The sequence below is a fragment of the Pelodiscus sinensis genome, chromosome 2, assembly GCF_049634645.1.
Source record: "Pelodiscus sinensis isolate JC-2024 chromosome 2, ASM4963464v1, whole genome shotgun sequence".
Classification (NCBI taxonomy): Eukaryota; Metazoa; Chordata; order Testudines; family Trionychidae; genus Pelodiscus; species Pelodiscus sinensis.
In genome coordinates, this window is record NC_134712.1 from 57,421,389 (window position 1) to 57,438,053 (window position 16,665).

The 16,665-nt window shown below is 42.2% G+C and overlaps 1 protein-coding gene across 2 annotated transcripts in view; it reads left to right on the forward strand.

Annotated features, from left to right (window-relative positions):
* CPA6 (carboxypeptidase A6) overlaps nucleotides 1-16,665 on the forward strand; it is a 101,820-nt gene that overhangs the window by 46,974 nt on the left and 38,181 nt on the right. The window contains exons 2-4 of one of the 2 annotated variants that reach the window (XM_006131487.4): nucleotides 945-1,020; nucleotides 9,653-9,777; nucleotides 13,824-13,938. In XM_006131487.4, coding sequence (XP_006131549.2) covers nucleotides 945-1,020; nucleotides 9,653-9,777; nucleotides 13,824-13,938 — 316 coding nt within the window. Of the gene's footprint in view, nucleotides 1-944; nucleotides 1,021-9,633; nucleotides 9,778-13,823; nucleotides 13,939-16,665 lie in introns of both variants that reach the window. The other variant, XM_075920575.1, reaches the window with a different exon arrangement.

Sequence of the window (16,665 nt, forward strand, 5' to 3'; positions counted from 1 at the left end):
GTACTCCTCTGGGCCTATCAGCTTTCCCCAAGATATTCATCTACAATCTTTTTAATTTTACGTGCCAGCAATCTGATTTCATTTTAGTTTAAGTGGTGCTGTGCCAGAGATGGAGGGAGTATGTAGGGCAGAGCTTGTGCAAGCAGTGATGCCAGCCTGAGGGAGGGAGCTCTCGTGTGGGCGACTAGGGCCATTGCTGCACGGTGTCCTGTTTTTCCTTTGGTAAGTATGGTCACGCTAAGTACACAGATCCAGACCCAGCCTGGTCTGCAGCAGCCCAGGACTATAAGGAATATCATGGTCTATCCCAGCCCGGAGCATGCTCAGTGCAGGTGGAATCTTCAGAAAATTAAGCTGCTAAAATCTAAGTCTGAACTGAACATGTGTGAACTGCAATTTTTCAGCTGGGTCACATTTGAGTAGATTTTTATGAGGCTGGCATAAGACACATTTCTAACACAAAGGTCAAATGTCAAGTCCCTGCTGCACAGAATGCGGGTTCTAGAGCTCTGCAAAGAAAAGGCTGCCAGAATTTTCTTAACACTGGCAAAATAGTACGTTATTCTCTATCCTTTTTTGCAGGAATGTCTACTATTTTGGCTAGCATTTTCCAGAAAAAAACCAGCCTGAAGCAGACACATGGCATGGGAAATTTCAGACCAAATAGTTTATAGTTGGCAAAGATATAAGCAACTGAAAAAAGGGTCTTGTGATGGGAACAAGATGCTACCATCCCCACCTATAATCAGCTTACTTTTGGGGCATGGGAAGTGCATAGTCATGGGAGGTCAGGTTTGAAAGCGGATTTCAAATTCACCTGTCATTTTAATAGTATTTAGAAAGCCAAAAAAAATGAATATGGACAATGTATGATAGATTTACTTCTGAGATCGGTTGTTGAAAAAAGTCCTTAAAGCTTCAATTCAATGTTCTCTTACCAACAGTGATAAAGTAATACGACTTGTTCCAGAGAGCGAGAGAGAAGCACAAGCATTGAATGCCATATTTCACCAGCTCAAGGTGCGTTGACCCTTTGTCACTTCAATACAAGTACTCTTCTCGAGGGCTGAAATGGGTTAATCCACGTGCCTTTCACCCAGGTGACTATTTCAAGCCCTGGGTTACATTCAACTGAAAATACAAGTGGGGAGAACAAAGGGGGAGCACAAGGATGATTGGAGACCTCAGTTTAAAAGCAATAGAGTTGCAAGAATTCCCACTTCATCCAAGTTCATACTCTTCACAGTGATTAAAAATAAAATATTTCCCCCCCTTCTAAAAAAGAAGAAAATAGAAGCAGGGAGAACAAAGTTTCCACCTGTTTGTCCATATAGCTATTGCCTCAGCTTAGCATAAGAGCACTCTCCAGAATGCAGCCTCTCCAGCAGAGCTTAACAAGGGGCAGCCAGTGAAGGATGAAGGCATGCACAGCACCTTTCTCTAATCCATACTCATAGCCCTCTGTGACACAAGGTAATTTGGGAAGAGGGCCACCACACACATGCACTGAGCTCTGGCACTATGGGTACCTGGAAGAGGATTCTTGTGAATAATCTTGGTCTGTGCCCTGAAAAGCTTACAGTCTGAGTCTGTTTATGTTTCTACAATAGTTACCAGTAGCACAATGGGGCTTTGGTACTAAATAACAATTTTGGGTATTATTGTAATATAGGTTGAACCTTTCAAGTCTGGCACCCATGGGACCTGACCAATGCCTAACCAGAGAATTTGGCGTACCACAGGAGGTCAATATTGTCTAGAAGCATTACTGACACTGACACTGCTTACAAGGTTATAAGACATTTAGTGGTAAATTAGAGTTAAATAACAGCACAGAACACTGAGAACCAGGACTGCTGGCTGTAAGCAAACATTGTAGGGCTGAAGTAAACTTGGCCACTCCAATAATAAGTGGCCATTCAGCTAACTAAAATCATGCTGGACTATGGATGTTGCCAGACCAGAGAGGTTCATCCTGAACAAATAAATGATAAATAAAGCAAATACCAACCTCCACAACTTCTTTGGACTTCTGGGGTTCCTGAATGCATTTTTTTATTCCCTTCTGTGTAAGGGAACAAATGTGTTTTTCTTTCTTCTACTATTGCAGTCCCCAGAAAGCACCTCTCCCAGCTCTCTCTCAGTACACTGCTCCCTTAGACTCTCAGAAAGTGATTCCTTCTCCCATTTCCATCAAAGAGGGATCAATAGAAATTTGAATAACAACATGCTGTAACTCTTAAAACAGGGTAATACAATTCTGGCAAGGTGCACTGGAATCTAACGGGTTAATTAGAAAGTGGTTGATTAGGACAATATAATAAGCTAAAAAGGTTGAAAGGAAGATTCTTTTTAATAAATGGAAATGTACCTGCACATAGTAATATTCACCACAGGGTTCAATCCTGGTCCCTGAACCCAGTTTGAAACAAGCTAAGCTTGGTTGCTTCTGAAGCCTCACAAATGCAGCTCCCTATGCAGCTGCTTCACTTCCCACCTATCTGAGTGGTAAACTGGGGATGTCAGTGAGTTTACATGGTCATGGATATATCCTTGCCACTGATTCAGTTTTGTCTTTTGCCAAACCCCTTTTCACAGTTGAGGGCCAATTTTAATAAATGCTGAGCACTCACAAATCCAGCAAAAGTCAGTGGCAGCTGCAGCTAGTCAGCCCCTCTGAAAATCAGGCCATAGGAATTCTGCAAACCTTCATGGTCTCTGTGTGAATTTATCATTCACATGGACAGAGATAGACAGAGAGGGAAAGCATGCAAGAGAGCATGCACTGTTTCTCAGAGCAGGGACCAATCTTTTCCTAGAAAGAAACAACTTTCATTCTTGAGCCCTGCATCTATCCATGACCATATTGTTAATACACTCAGAAATTAAAAATAGAAACCAATGTATGAGTAAACATTCATGTACAATAAAAGTAAGAACAAGACACAGACATATTTCTGTCTCTACAAATTCATCAACCCAGTGACAGATGCAAATGAAAACCCGTAAGCTAGAGCATTAATGTACAATTACTTTAATTATGTACTCTTTTATATTGGCCTTCAGGGAATCTCGTATTACAACACTTTAGACACAAGAACTCAGAAGTGTATTCAGAAGCATCTACTTTGAATACTTTTTTGGTCTGGATTGTAAATTTATATCACCCTAGCATCATGTTACTTACATCCTCTTTGCCTCAAGGGGAAAAACAAATGAAGTTGGAACCAACGTACAACATAATAAAACTCAGAATAATTTCAAGACTTAACACGCTTGGCAAATCACAATTTCCTCAGATATATTATTTATTTGAGTTTGGCCTGTGGCTTCTTTGCCAGCAGTTCATTGTGAGTATAGGGTTGCCAATCTTCCTGGATTGGCTGAGAGTCTCCCAGAATTGGCCTTGATCTCCCAGAAGCTACTGAAACCAATCAGAGATTTTAATAGGCTGCTACAAGGCTAGTAGTGCTCCCCCTCTACCCTGGCTCTGTCCAGAATATCCCTCTGGCTCCTAGGCACAGGAGCAGCCAGGGCATCTCTTTGTATTATCCCCGTCCCGAGCACAGGTTTGTCAGCTCCCATTGGCTGGGAAACACAACCAATGGGCACTGCAAGGGAGGTTCTTGAAAGTAGGGGCAGCGCACAGAGCCACCTGGCCATCCCTGAGCTCCAGACATGCTGGTCATTTCCAGGAGCCACCTGGGGAAGCACCGCCCAGCAGGAGTCCGCACCCTACATCCCAAACCTCTGCCCCAGCTCTGAGCCTCTCTTGTACCCCAACTTTCTCCCAGAGCCCTCACAGTGCACCCCTTCTTACATCTCAATTCCCTGCCCTAGCACAGAGCCTCCTCCCACATTCCAAACTCCTCGGCCCCACCCCTACACCTCCTCCTGCACCCCAAGCCCCAGCCTGATAAAAGTGGGGGGTGAGGAAGAGTGAGCTACGGAGGGAGAGGGGACTGGACTCAGAGTGAATGGGGGTAAGGGCTTGGAGAAGGGGCAGGGCAAGGGTGTTGGGTTTTATGTGATTATATGAGTATTCAGTATTGAAAACAGAGTTGGATAGCTTTGACTGGACACACAGTGTTGAGGGGATGAGCAGAACTGTTAATCAAGATTCTAGTAAGAATGCTCTTACAATTCAAAATGTGCTCGCTACAGATTCTCTAATACTTGCTTAAAATTCCCTGTTTATGCCAATAATTCCCACTAGTAAACTTATTCAGAAAGTGAGCACAAGGGAGGCCTCAATACACTACCGCTAATTCACCATTACCTCACACCTGCAATAGGATGTAGTTGAAAGTGGTTGCACTGGGGAAGTAACTTCGGCTCCCTGATCCTTGGTCAACCGGCTCCACTAGAGCAGCAGGGGACCCACATTAACTTCTGCCACTGATATAAGTTCCTTGGACCTTATGCCACTGAAGAGATAAGTAGTGTATGTGTGTTGGGGGGGTCTGTTTCGCTATATACCTGTCCTGTGCACACCTGCTGCCTAGATCTGACCTGTTTGTTCCCATCTTCCCTATGCCAGAAGTGCAGAGAGAGGTGGCTAGTGGTGACGAAGTTGCTTGCTTTAGCTTTCCATCCCTGTGTACTTTCCCTATGCCACATGTACTTTCCACTGGATGTTTCCAGCATTTTTAAATCCATTCTAAACTACTAAGGGAGCATCTGCATTGCACCCATAGCTCGAAATAAGCTACGCAATTTGAGCTACGCAAATTGCATAGCTTATTTCAAGTCAATTTTGAAATTGCTTATTTCATAACTTGGCACTGTCTACACAGTGCCAAATTTCAAAATAACCTGCTATTCCAAAACGTCCCTTATTCCTTGTGCAACGAGGTTTACAGGGACATCGGATAGTGAACCCGTTATATTTTGAAATAAGGGGGCGCTGTTAAGACATGGGATAGCTATTTCAGAAAACCTCCAGTATCCCAAAATAGCACCACAGTGTAGACGTAGCCTAAGTGACCTTAGAAGACTAGGGAATCCAGCATGGTGAAAGCAAATTATTTAACAATTCAAATGAAAACTCACAATTTTTGCAGTATATACCTAGCTTACTGGCTACCACTTCTGTCATCCTTCCAGCATTCTTCTGCATTACATATCTCAGTTGTTTGTCCTTTGCCATCTGCTCTCCATTGTTCAGGATAAATTGAGAGTCCTGTTGTTGATGTATAAAATCCTTCATCACTTTAATCCAGTTGACTGATTGGAACAAACGCCACATTCCAAAGTGTTTTCCAGACAATTGAAGTTTACTTTGATTCGCAGAACTATTTTCATCAGCTATTTATCTGCTTTGGGACCCTTTTGGTCAATACCATTCATGAAGAACTACTTCATTTGAAACTTTAAGGCCAACTGCTACTGTCCCCTAAGCCAATGACTGTCTAGCCATTTCTTTATCAGATATTCTGGGTTACATCTGTAAACTAAGTCCTGTAGCTGCTGTTCCATGGTAATTGTGGTATAACAGATGGAGTTGAATCTCCAACAGCTTTTACAAAAATAAACAAAGTGCACACAGATCCTCCCTCGGGTAATGGAAGGGCCCAAAATAACAGACCTAGTGGCCACACCCCCATTCTCTTCTATTTGTCTTGCCTCTACAGCAGCTGCTCACATTGTAATCCCTAAACTGATCCTGGCTCTGCTGTTCAGGGAACTTATGGGAAAAGGATCAGTTGGTACCTTACAGTTCCTAAGGCAAATGCGAAATAACTTTTCAGAGGATAAAAGCCTGCCTGAAAATGCACTCACTAGCAAAGCCCCTCAGCATAAATGCGGCTATGCCTACTTTGCCCAAGGAGAGATTTGCAGAAAAGACATAGCGTGGATCCAGCTCCCTAACAGAGCTTTGTACACATGTAGCTAGATGCTGTAGACATCGAATTTGATTCTGATCTAAATTACACAAGTGTAACTCTGGAATCCACACCATGTTTTGCCTTCTCTTTGCTGTGTCATGGAGCCAAGGGTGGCCCTGTGCCTGCTCTGGCCCCACACGGCCATTTTGGAGTGTGTGCAGCTGCTGCTCCATGCTGCCTCACTACTCCTGCACGAACTCAACACCGAGCTCACTCTGGACTCCCTCTCCCTGGATGTGGTGCTTTGCTGTGGCATCCCTACCCAACCGTGGAGAGGCGATACTGGAGACTCAACACCAGTTCCAACTGGTGGGACCGGCTGGGCTTGACCATGCAGTGGGACGACCGGCAGTGGCTCCAGAACTTCAGTGGAAGCAGATGTTCCTGAACCTGTGTGCCTGCGCTCCTGTTATGCGACACCCAGCTGTGGCCTGCCATCCCTGTGAACAAGAGGGTCGCCATCGCCCTGTGAAAGCCGGCCACCCCGGACAACTACCACTCAGTAGCACACCAGTTTGGGGTGGGCAGGTCCACATTGGGTGCTGTCTTGGTGCAGGTAAGGCCCTTGAGAGGGCTGCACTCCCTGCCCGGGGGAAGGGAAGACTCCAGGCTGGCGGGGGGCAGGGGAAGTGGGGGAAGCCCTGTCACCCAGGGGCTTGTGCGTTCCCTCCCTCACTCAGGCCTGCTGTTGTGGGGAGGAACTCTGGAGTGAGGGCATCACGGGGGGGGGGCAGGCACTCCCCAAGGGCTCATGCACCTGCCCTGCCTCATTCGGTGCATTCCCCTGTGTTTCTGTGAGCCCTTCTGCAAGTTGTCTGCACCATCAATGACATCCTGCTCAAGAGGGTCATCCACCTGCGGACGTGGATGCAACTGTGGCTGGCTTCACTGCCCTAGGGTTCTCCAACTGCGGGGGAGCCATGGATGGGACCCACATCCCCATCCAGGAACCAGAGCATCGAGAGGCCCATTTCATCAATTGGAAGGGGTACTTTTCAATGGTGCTCCAGGCCCTCAAGGACCACAGTGGTTGCTTCACAGACATCTATGTGGGGTGGTCCAGCCGGGCACATGACACCCGCATCATGAGAAACTCCAGCCTGTTCGCAGGATGGAGGTGGGCACTTCCTTTCCTCAGTGGGAATTAGCGGTTGGGAACGTCCGCATGCCACTCTGCATTGTGGGGGACGCAGCCTGGCCCCTCATCCCCTGGCTGATGTGGCCATACACCAGAAGCATGGACCCCAGGCGGGAACGTTTCAACCGCCACCTGAACTGGGCCCACAACCAGGTGGAGTGTGCCTTTGGATAGCTGAAGGCACGATTCTGTTGTCTGCTCACCCAACTTGAAATGGGTGAGCAGAACATCGCTGAGATTGTGGCAGCATGTTGTGTGCTGCACAACATAGTGCAGCGGAAGGGGGAGCCTTCCTCCCAGGGTGGATGGCAGGCAAGGGCCGGGCGTTTGAGCAGCCCCGCGCAGCCGCCCTACGGCAGGCGCACCACGATGGGGTACGCATCCAGGAAGCCATGAAGGAGATGTTCTCCCAGGCCCCACAGTTGGGTCACTTCTGTCTCCCGTCCACATCTTCCTCCCATTCCCAGCCTTCCCACTCTCTCCCCCCCCCCACTTCCCTCACCTCACAATAAACAAAACAGTTTTTTATTTAAACACGAGTAAACTAATTTTATTTACAATAGGGAAGAAGGGTGGGCAGTGGGAGGGGGCTCTGAACTGGGAGGGGGAGCTATTGCTGGGAGGGGTGGCTCCTGCCAGTGCCTCTGTGGGTGCGGAGGCCTCGGCATCCTTCAGGCCGGGTTGGGGCAGGCAGCATGGGGAGGTGGGAAGGATACGGTGCAGCAGGAGGGGGCATGGCAATGGCAGCAGGAGGGGCGGCTGGTGGGGTAGCAGGAATGGTGGCTGAAGGGGGCATGGGCACGGCAGGGAGGCCAGGAGGATGCAGCAAGGCCATGCTGTAGTGTGCTGCATGGCCGATGTGCGATGTGAGGGTGCAGATTGTGTCGTACATCCTGTCACACCTCTGGGAGAACTCCTCCCATTTTTGGTTAAACCATCTGGCAACCCTGTCCAGGGCTCTGTACCCACTCTGCCTCTTCCCCCAAGCATCCTCTCATCCCTCCTCTTCCCTCTTCTTCCCTGAGCTTGAGCACTGCAAATTAGTTATTTGCAGTGCTCCAGAAGCTCTGGGAGGGTGTGGGAAGAGTTGCTGAGTGTAGTTTCCCCCTTTTCCTTGTGAGTGCTCCAGCCCGGGAGCATCCACGTGGATGCCGGACCACAGATGTTGTCAGACTATGGAAGTCCAGACTAGAGAGGTCAAACCTGTACTTGAAATTTCATTTAAGAAATGATGGAATATAAAAATTCTGTCTCGTAATTTTGCCCATTTTCATTTCGTGAACACGTTTTGTTAAAAAATGTCTTAAGGATCTTGCAGTTATTTTGAGCATTTACTTACAAGTCCTTCAATGGAATTCATCACCATAGTGTCTTAAGATGGCTTGTTTTGTTTAGATCCTCATTTGTTAATTATTCTCACCAATGATTTTAACACAGCTCCAGGCACAGGGTTTTTTAAACTTGTGCTCTTTCTACTAGATCTTCAGTAGCTAAGTATAAAATATTTTAGTTTTAAATTGAAGGTGTATGTTTATTATTGTGCTTTGCTGACAGTTGACCATTATACATCAGGTTACAGAACAATTTTAATTATAATCCCTTGTTTTCAAACTTCTATACACTTCTAAAAAGTTTGCAACCTGGGATGAAACTTTCTAAGCATTTTTCAAATTTACCACATTTGCTTGCCAAAAATAGGCTAGCCAAATATATTTAAATTACAAATACTGCATTACGTTCTATTTAGTCATTGGTAGTTCCTGTGTTTAGAAAAAGATTTTTAACTATATCTGCATTACGGTAGCCATCTCATTTTGCTATTTCCTCTAATGTTATTGGATGGGCCTCATCTTGCCTTCAAATATGGGTCAAATTCAGATATTCTGATGCCTCACTATCTCTTTTGATGCAACTTCTGTATCATTTTTGTCCTTGTGTACTTGAAAAAATTCAGATTGATTCTTAACCTTGTATGAAACCCTCCTTTCATCCTAATCTCCACCTTTGCATTTCTGAATCATTTTACTCTGTTTCATACTGTAATCTTTTCAAGTCCTCTCCTCAATCTGATGTTTTATATCTTCCACATGCCCATTTCTTAAACCTTGATTGCATTTTGTAATCCTGGTTAATCTTCATTGGAAAGCATATTGTACCTCAAACACCGTCTTGATGAACACTTTCCATTTCTCCTCAGTTTTCTTTCCTTGTATTACCCCATTGAAAAATAAAAATGAAAATAAAAGTTTCTGTCTATAGGGAAGCTGATACAGAGGGAATGTGAAATATTTAGAGGAATTTTGACAAAAAATTATACAGTGCATAGGAATTATGATACAGAAAAGTGATAGATATTTAAAGCTCTCTTGAATTATGATTGCCAGGTAGTTCAGACCAGCCAAAAAATTGTTAAACTGGTAGTGAAACATTTTTGTATCAAAAATAAAATTTGAGTGATCTATCTACTGAGATTAAGTAGTGTTTGTCCAGAGCACTAAACACTCATGATGCTAATAAACGACCTGCCATATTAGATACATAGAAGATAATTACAACCGTGCTATCTCCTGGATTTCCCCACCTACACTGAATAAATATGAATTACAGGTTGGTTCCTGCACTATAGGTGGATCTGTGGCAGCCCAGCAGCATCTTCCACATCTCAGTGGATACAGTCACAGATGTACATGTTCCAAGGAACAGGTCACAAATCCTGCTATCCTACCTGCAACAAGCAAACATCAAATACAAGTAAGCTTCCATTTCACTTTTTGCGAGTTAACCTGGTGGAATGTGGGATCTGATCTTTAATGAATATTTATGTCTTGTACCATGTTTGTTTCAAAAATACTGTTTCAGTACACCATATTTTCAGTTTGCCTGGCAGGTAGCTAGTCAGTCACAAGACAATCATTTTATGGCATAACAGAGACTCCCACAGGCAAACGGTTTAATTAAATGGCCTCCTTTATAGTGCAGAGTAGTGTATGTGAAATGCATGTAAAATTGCATCTGTTGTGAAAAAAATTTCAGTTACTGCTCCTAATTCTATATTCTGCTTTGCTTGTATTTACAATTAACAGGTGTTGAATTTGCTTATATGTATACAGTAATTCCTCATTTAACACTATAGATGCGTTTCTGAAAATGTTCATGCTAAGCAAAAACGTGCTATGCGGGGTCAATTTTCCCATTAAAAATAATGGAAAAGGTGGGGATTGCGTTTCAGGTGGTGGTGGCGGCAAAGTCAGTTTTTTGTTGGTGCTGGGTTGTCAACGTCAACATCAGATATCTAGCGACACAAGATATCTACCAACACAAGTCGCCACGGTTTGTTAAAACACAAAGATAAACACGTGAGTGAGCAGAGGAGTGCTGTGGCCACATGTCATCCGCTCATACGTATTACCATTGTTTTAACCAACTTATACCACCGCGCAAAGTAGTCTGCCACTTGATTATTTTCGTGTTATTTCGGGGACGGTTGTGTTATTTGAAAAATGTTCCCTAAAAAAAATCGTGCTGTTGCGAAAATGTGTTAAGTGGGCACGTGTTAAACAAGTAATTACTGTACTATAAATGAGAAAGCTTACATACTTCACTAATTATATAAAGGAATACACTGAATTGTCTTATAATTTCTCTGTCCTGCTCACAAACTATAGGTCATGTAGATGAAAGACTGACCTTGTAGTTACAGCCTTGATTCAGCAAGGCGCCTAAATTACATATATATAAATTTAATTGATGCTCATAGACTATTATTCTTAAGCATATGCTTAAGTAATTTGTTAAATCAGGTTCTATATGAGGGTAATTGTACTTATCTCAAATGTGGATAAAATATTATTGTTTATAAAGTGTGGTGAACAGAGCATTTCTTCTTTTGCATTAATCATTGTTGTTTTAAGAATTGAAAAGATTGAACATCACCTTCATTTTATAAAAAATGATGCCTGGGCACATTAGTTGCAATGCTAGAGCAACTCAGTTCAAGAAAGTAGCACCACAGTTCTCAAAGCCTGAATCTGTTCCTAATTTTACACTATTGTAACTCCTCTGAATTCAGTGAAGGTACGCCTGAGTTAACGCAATTGTGTGGTCAGAATCTGGCCATGAGTGTCTACTACCATGTTGGATAGACTTGTTTCCATGAGTTAGTGACCTTTCTCTGCTATTCTTTGATCTGGGCAGAAAAATAGAAAAGCTTTCTTTCTCACACCTTAGTGCTCCAGCATTTCTCTTTCAATATTAGTCTCTTTTTGCTGTCCGTGTCTAAGTGTGTGGCAGTATATTTAGTTTTATTTCACCTTTTTGCTAGACACTTTTAAAATGGCTGACTGCAAAATTAATATTTCATAGATGAACTGTAGCATAACTATACATGATAAACCAAGGAAAAAATGTACACATTCATTTTCCTTTAGATAGAATATTTCCAATGCCCAAGTCTGGTGTTTTTTTTATGTTTTGTATCTGACCCTGTATCTATATATATAGTTTAGGTGTTATGCTTAAAAGAAGCGCATGGGATCTTTTTGCGGGGGATAAGGCAACATGCCGCATTTATTGATAATATAACAAAGTAGCATATGCATTTACACATGCACACACATACAAATCCTGCTGATGGAACAGTTACCAGTCTGTTGCTCAGCCCAACCTATTGGCCAGATAGATCAGGTGCGAGGGAGGGAGCTGGGTTCTTGTCAGTCCGGACTGATGCTCCGCTTGGTCTTAGCAGGACAGAACCTGAAGAACCATACAAGACACCCCATCCTTTATAGGATTTTCTTTCCATGCAAGTCTATGTTGTTTCCTCTATTTCTCTATTTTTATTTTATTTTATTTTATTTTTCATTTGGGAAGCTGGTATAGTGGAATGCTGTTTAAGCCATCTTATATTAATTGCAAAATTCTAGCTCTTTTACTTTTATTTCTATTCTTTTCCAAATCTCCTCTGGATCTCCTTCACACTCAAGAATAGTAGCCCATTCTCTGGAAGTAAGTGCAGCCACTTGCCTAGTAGTGAATTTTTGCCGTAAGTTCATAATAATTGAATCAGAACAGCTATGATCCAGAGGGACTCTACCTTGTTCCGGGGTTAATCTTTTTATCAGACCCTGTAAAACTTGATTCTCTTTTTCTAATTTACCCCTTTTATCAGCCAGTTCTTGTAGGTTTCCATTTAGCTGTTTTAATCTTTGACATTTATTTCTTAAAATTTTTAATTGGCTCTGTGTACCATTGCAAAGTGCCTTCTATTGTCTATTTCCTGGCAAGAAGTTGTATTCTCATCCTTACAGCCTACTAAGCAATAAAAGGTTTCATTAAAAGCCTCCCACAATAACCAAATAGTGGCTGATTCTTTTTTACTGGCTGTAGAAGGTTTATATACCAGGAAATATTTGGCCAATTTATCTTCTAAGTCAGCAAAGGTATGGACATCGGCAAGAGCCTGTCCTGTCCAAGGATTATGTCCAAACTTATGCAGAAGTTGTTTAAAAGGGGTACTTTCTTTTACAAATTCCAAATTTTCCTCTTTTTTTTTTTCTTTGCTTGTGCATTTTTCCTTCTGAGCATCTTTTACTCAATATCCTAGTCTCAATAACCAGTGGTGTGCGAAAAAATCCGATAACCAGAAATTCCTTCCTGCCCCGCCTTGCAGGGGGAATAGAAGATGCTAAGCCTCTACTCCTAAGCCCGGGACTCTACGGCTGGGGGTGTATACACCTTGATTGATCAATGTTTCATATTCAATCTTTAAATTATTTTCTGCCCCGACTTGCAGGGGGAATAGAAGACAGTAAGCTTCTACTCCTAAGCCTGGGACTCTACAGCCGGCGGTGTACATACCTTGATTGATATCAATAAGAAATATTGATATTTCTTAGTTTATACTGCAGGTTTTTTTCCTTTGGATGTTATCCAACAAGTTGGGGGTGATGTCTCCCCTGGCCCACATTCTCCACCAAAATGTTATGCTTAAAAGAAGCGCACGGGATCTTTTTCGGGGGAATAAGGCAGTACGCCACATTTATTGATAATACAGCAAAGTAGCATATGCACACACACATACACATCCTGCTGATGGAATAGTTACCAGTCTGTTGCTCGGCCCAACCTATTGGCCAGATAGGTCGGGTGCGAGGGAGGGAGCTGGGTTCTGTTCTACTAAAACCAAGCGGAGCATCAGTCCGGACTGACAAGAACCCAGCTCCCTCCCTCACACCTGATCTATCTGGCCAATAGGTTGGGCTGAGCAACAGACTGGTAACTGTTCCATCAGCAGGATGTGTATGTGTGTGCATGTGTAAATGCATATGCTACTTTGTTATATTATCAGTAAATGCAGTGTGTTGCCTTATCCCCCTGAAAAAGATCCTGTGTGCTTCTTTTAAGCATAACACATGACTCCTACCCAAAGAGAAAACATGAGCAAGATTTTTTCAAATATAAAAGTAGACAAGCGCTGCCATACAAGCATAGCTTGAATACACGTAAAGTACTGACTTTTCCACATGGGCTTAGTTGTTTACATCATTCTGTATCATTCACTTAAGAACAAGCTGCCTCCATTTTTAAAAGCACTGTTATGTTTCAAAGCAATTGGACTACTTATTTGGCAGTATGCATTGTAATAAGATTGAAAACTTTTATTGTTAAAATAAAAAAGAATAGTATAACATCAGCACAGTTTTATTGTCACTGTATTTCTCTTTATATCTGATATTTATTTTGCACTGCACTGTTTATTACTCATGCATTTAATAATGCTGCTTTCTTGTTTAATCTAGAATCATCATCTCTGATCTACAGAAAGTGGTAGAAAAACAAAGTGGTTTGCGATCATATAGGCATCGTAGATCAGTACCAGGATATAACTATGAAGTATATCACTCACTGGGAGAAGTATGTTGAAAATGAAGATGAAGTCTGTTATTTAAACTCTCATTCAATTCAGTGAGGCTAAAATTTCACCCTATCTATTTAAAAGTGTGTTCTGATTCTGATGAATAGAGAGGCTAGTAAAAGTTTAAATGCATTTTTATTTTCAGCAAGTTTTCTAAATGTTTTATATAAAATAAAAATATTGAACCTTGAAAGTTTGCTTTTTAATCCATTATTATTTGTAATATTTTCTTTCAAGGCTTGGCATCTCAGAAAGATATACTGGATTGGAAAAGGTACAGAGAAAGGGAACAGAAATGAATAGGGACATGGAACAGTTTCCATACAAGAAAAGAGTGAAAAGAATAAGACTGTTGGCCTTAGAAAAGAGACAACTAAAAGGGGATATGATGAAGTCTATAAAATTATGCAAAAACAATGAGGAGTACTGTGGCACCTTGGAGATGAAGGCTACGTCTACACTGTACAGTTATTTCAGAATAGGCTATTCTAGAATATTTATTCTGGAATAGTTTATTTTGAAATAGCACGTCTACACTGTAGGGAAGCCTCACAGTTAGTCCAAAGCAGGCTTCCCTAATGTAGACGGGCTATCTTGATCTAGAGCCCCAGGAGGAATAACTTAGAATGGCTCTGATGAGGGGCTATTTCGAAATAGCAGAAGTGGAGCGTCTACACACATTTTATTTCAAAATAGCTATTTCCAAATAGGCATTATTCTTCGTTGAATGAGGTTTACAGAAGTCGGAATAAGCCGTCCGTTATTTCGAAATTATTTCAAAATAACAGAATTGCTGGGTATACACATGCATTGTTATTTCGGAATAATGGCCATTATTCCAAAATAACTTCGCTGTGTTGACACACCCAAAGGGTACATCTACACCACAGGGCTTAAGTAGAAATAAGCTATGCGAATTGAGCTATGTCAGTTGCTTAGCTGATTTTGAAATAGCTTATTTCGAAATAGGGAGCATCTACACAGCACTTATTTTGAAACAGAGCACTCTTCCTGTGACTTCACTTACTCCTCGTACAATGAGGGTTACAGGAGTCGGAGTAAGAAGTCCTCCAGCTTGACAGTATTTCGACATTATTTTGAAATAATGCTAATTATTTCAAAATAATGTTGCTGTGTAGATATACCCTAAGGCTGCGTCTAGATTGGCATGATTTTCTAGAAATGCTTTTAATGGAAAAGTTTTCCGTTAAAAGCATATTCAGCACAGAGCGTCTAGATTGGCACAGATGCTTTTCCGCAAAAGCACTTTTTGCAGAAAAGCGTCCGTGCCAATCTAGACGCGCTTTTCCGCAAAAAAGCCCCGATCACCATTTTCGCGATCGGGGCTTTTTTGCGGAAAACAAATCTGAGCTGTCTACACTGGCCCTTTTGCGCAAAAGCTTTGCACAAAAGGGACTTTTGCCTGAACGGGAGAAGAATAGTATTTCCGAAAGAAGCGCTGATTTCTTACAGTAGGAAGTCAGTGCTTTTGCGGAAATTCAAGCGGCCATTGTAGACAGCTGGCAAGTTTTTCCGGAAAAGCAGCTGATTTTCCGGAAAAACTGGCCAGCCTAGACACAGCCTAAGAGATTTATTTGGACATAAGCTTTCATGGACAAAAACCAACCATGAAAGCTTATGCTGAAATAAATGTTAGTCTTTAAGGTGCCACAGGACTCTTCGTTGTTTCTGCAGATACAGATTAACATTGCTACCCCTCGGATATAAAATGATGACTGGTGTGGAGAAAATGAACAAGGAAGTGTTATTTACCCCTTCAGAAAACACAAGAGCTGGGATAACCTGATGATATTAATAGGCAGCATGTTTAAAATAAGCAAGAATGAGTATTATTTCACACAGTGCCCACCCAACCTGTAGATCTTGTCGCCAGGGGATGCAGTGAAAGCTAAAAGTATAACTGGGCTCAAAAAAGAATTAGGTAAATTCATGAAGACTAAGTCCATCAGTGGCTGATAGCCAAGATGGTGAGGGATGCAAATCCATGTTCTGGGTATCCCTAAATCTCTGACTGCCAGAAACTGGAACTGGACAACAGTAGATGGACCACTCAATAATTGCCTTGTTCCATTCATTCCCTTTGAAGCATCTGGTGCTGACCACTGTTGGAAGACAGGATACTGAGCTAAATGTACCAGTAGTCTGACCCAGTGTGACAATTTTTTTATGTTCTGATGTTCCTTTTCCTTTCTAAAATATAACTAATGACCTTAGAAATGTGTTTCTTTATAAATCAGGCACTGTTAACATGATTTTTTTTAATTCTTTTGACCTAAGAATCTTGGGTCATGGTTACTTTAGAAGTCTCATTGAAGTGCACATGTCTACTTGTGATTACAATTTGCTCACATACTTAAGTGCCTGTAGGACTGATCCCAAAGAGTTAAAAGTATTCAGATAATGATTCCTCTATAAAGGGTCCAACCCTCAAACTTTCCATATGAAGTATTTCCATGGATTTCAGTGGACCAGCAGAGAAAGAGAAACAGGCACTGTTTGTATTAATTAAGTTATTATTAAGGGTCAAATTCACTTCTCATTCAGGTGAATTATATATTGATATTAGTAAGGTTCGTGACACAATCCCACATGCCATTCTCATAAGCAAACTAGGGAAACGTGATCTAAGTGAAATTAATATAAAGTGGGTGTACAGCTGGCTCAAAGACTGTACTCAAATTAGTTATAATACTGTGATGGCATAT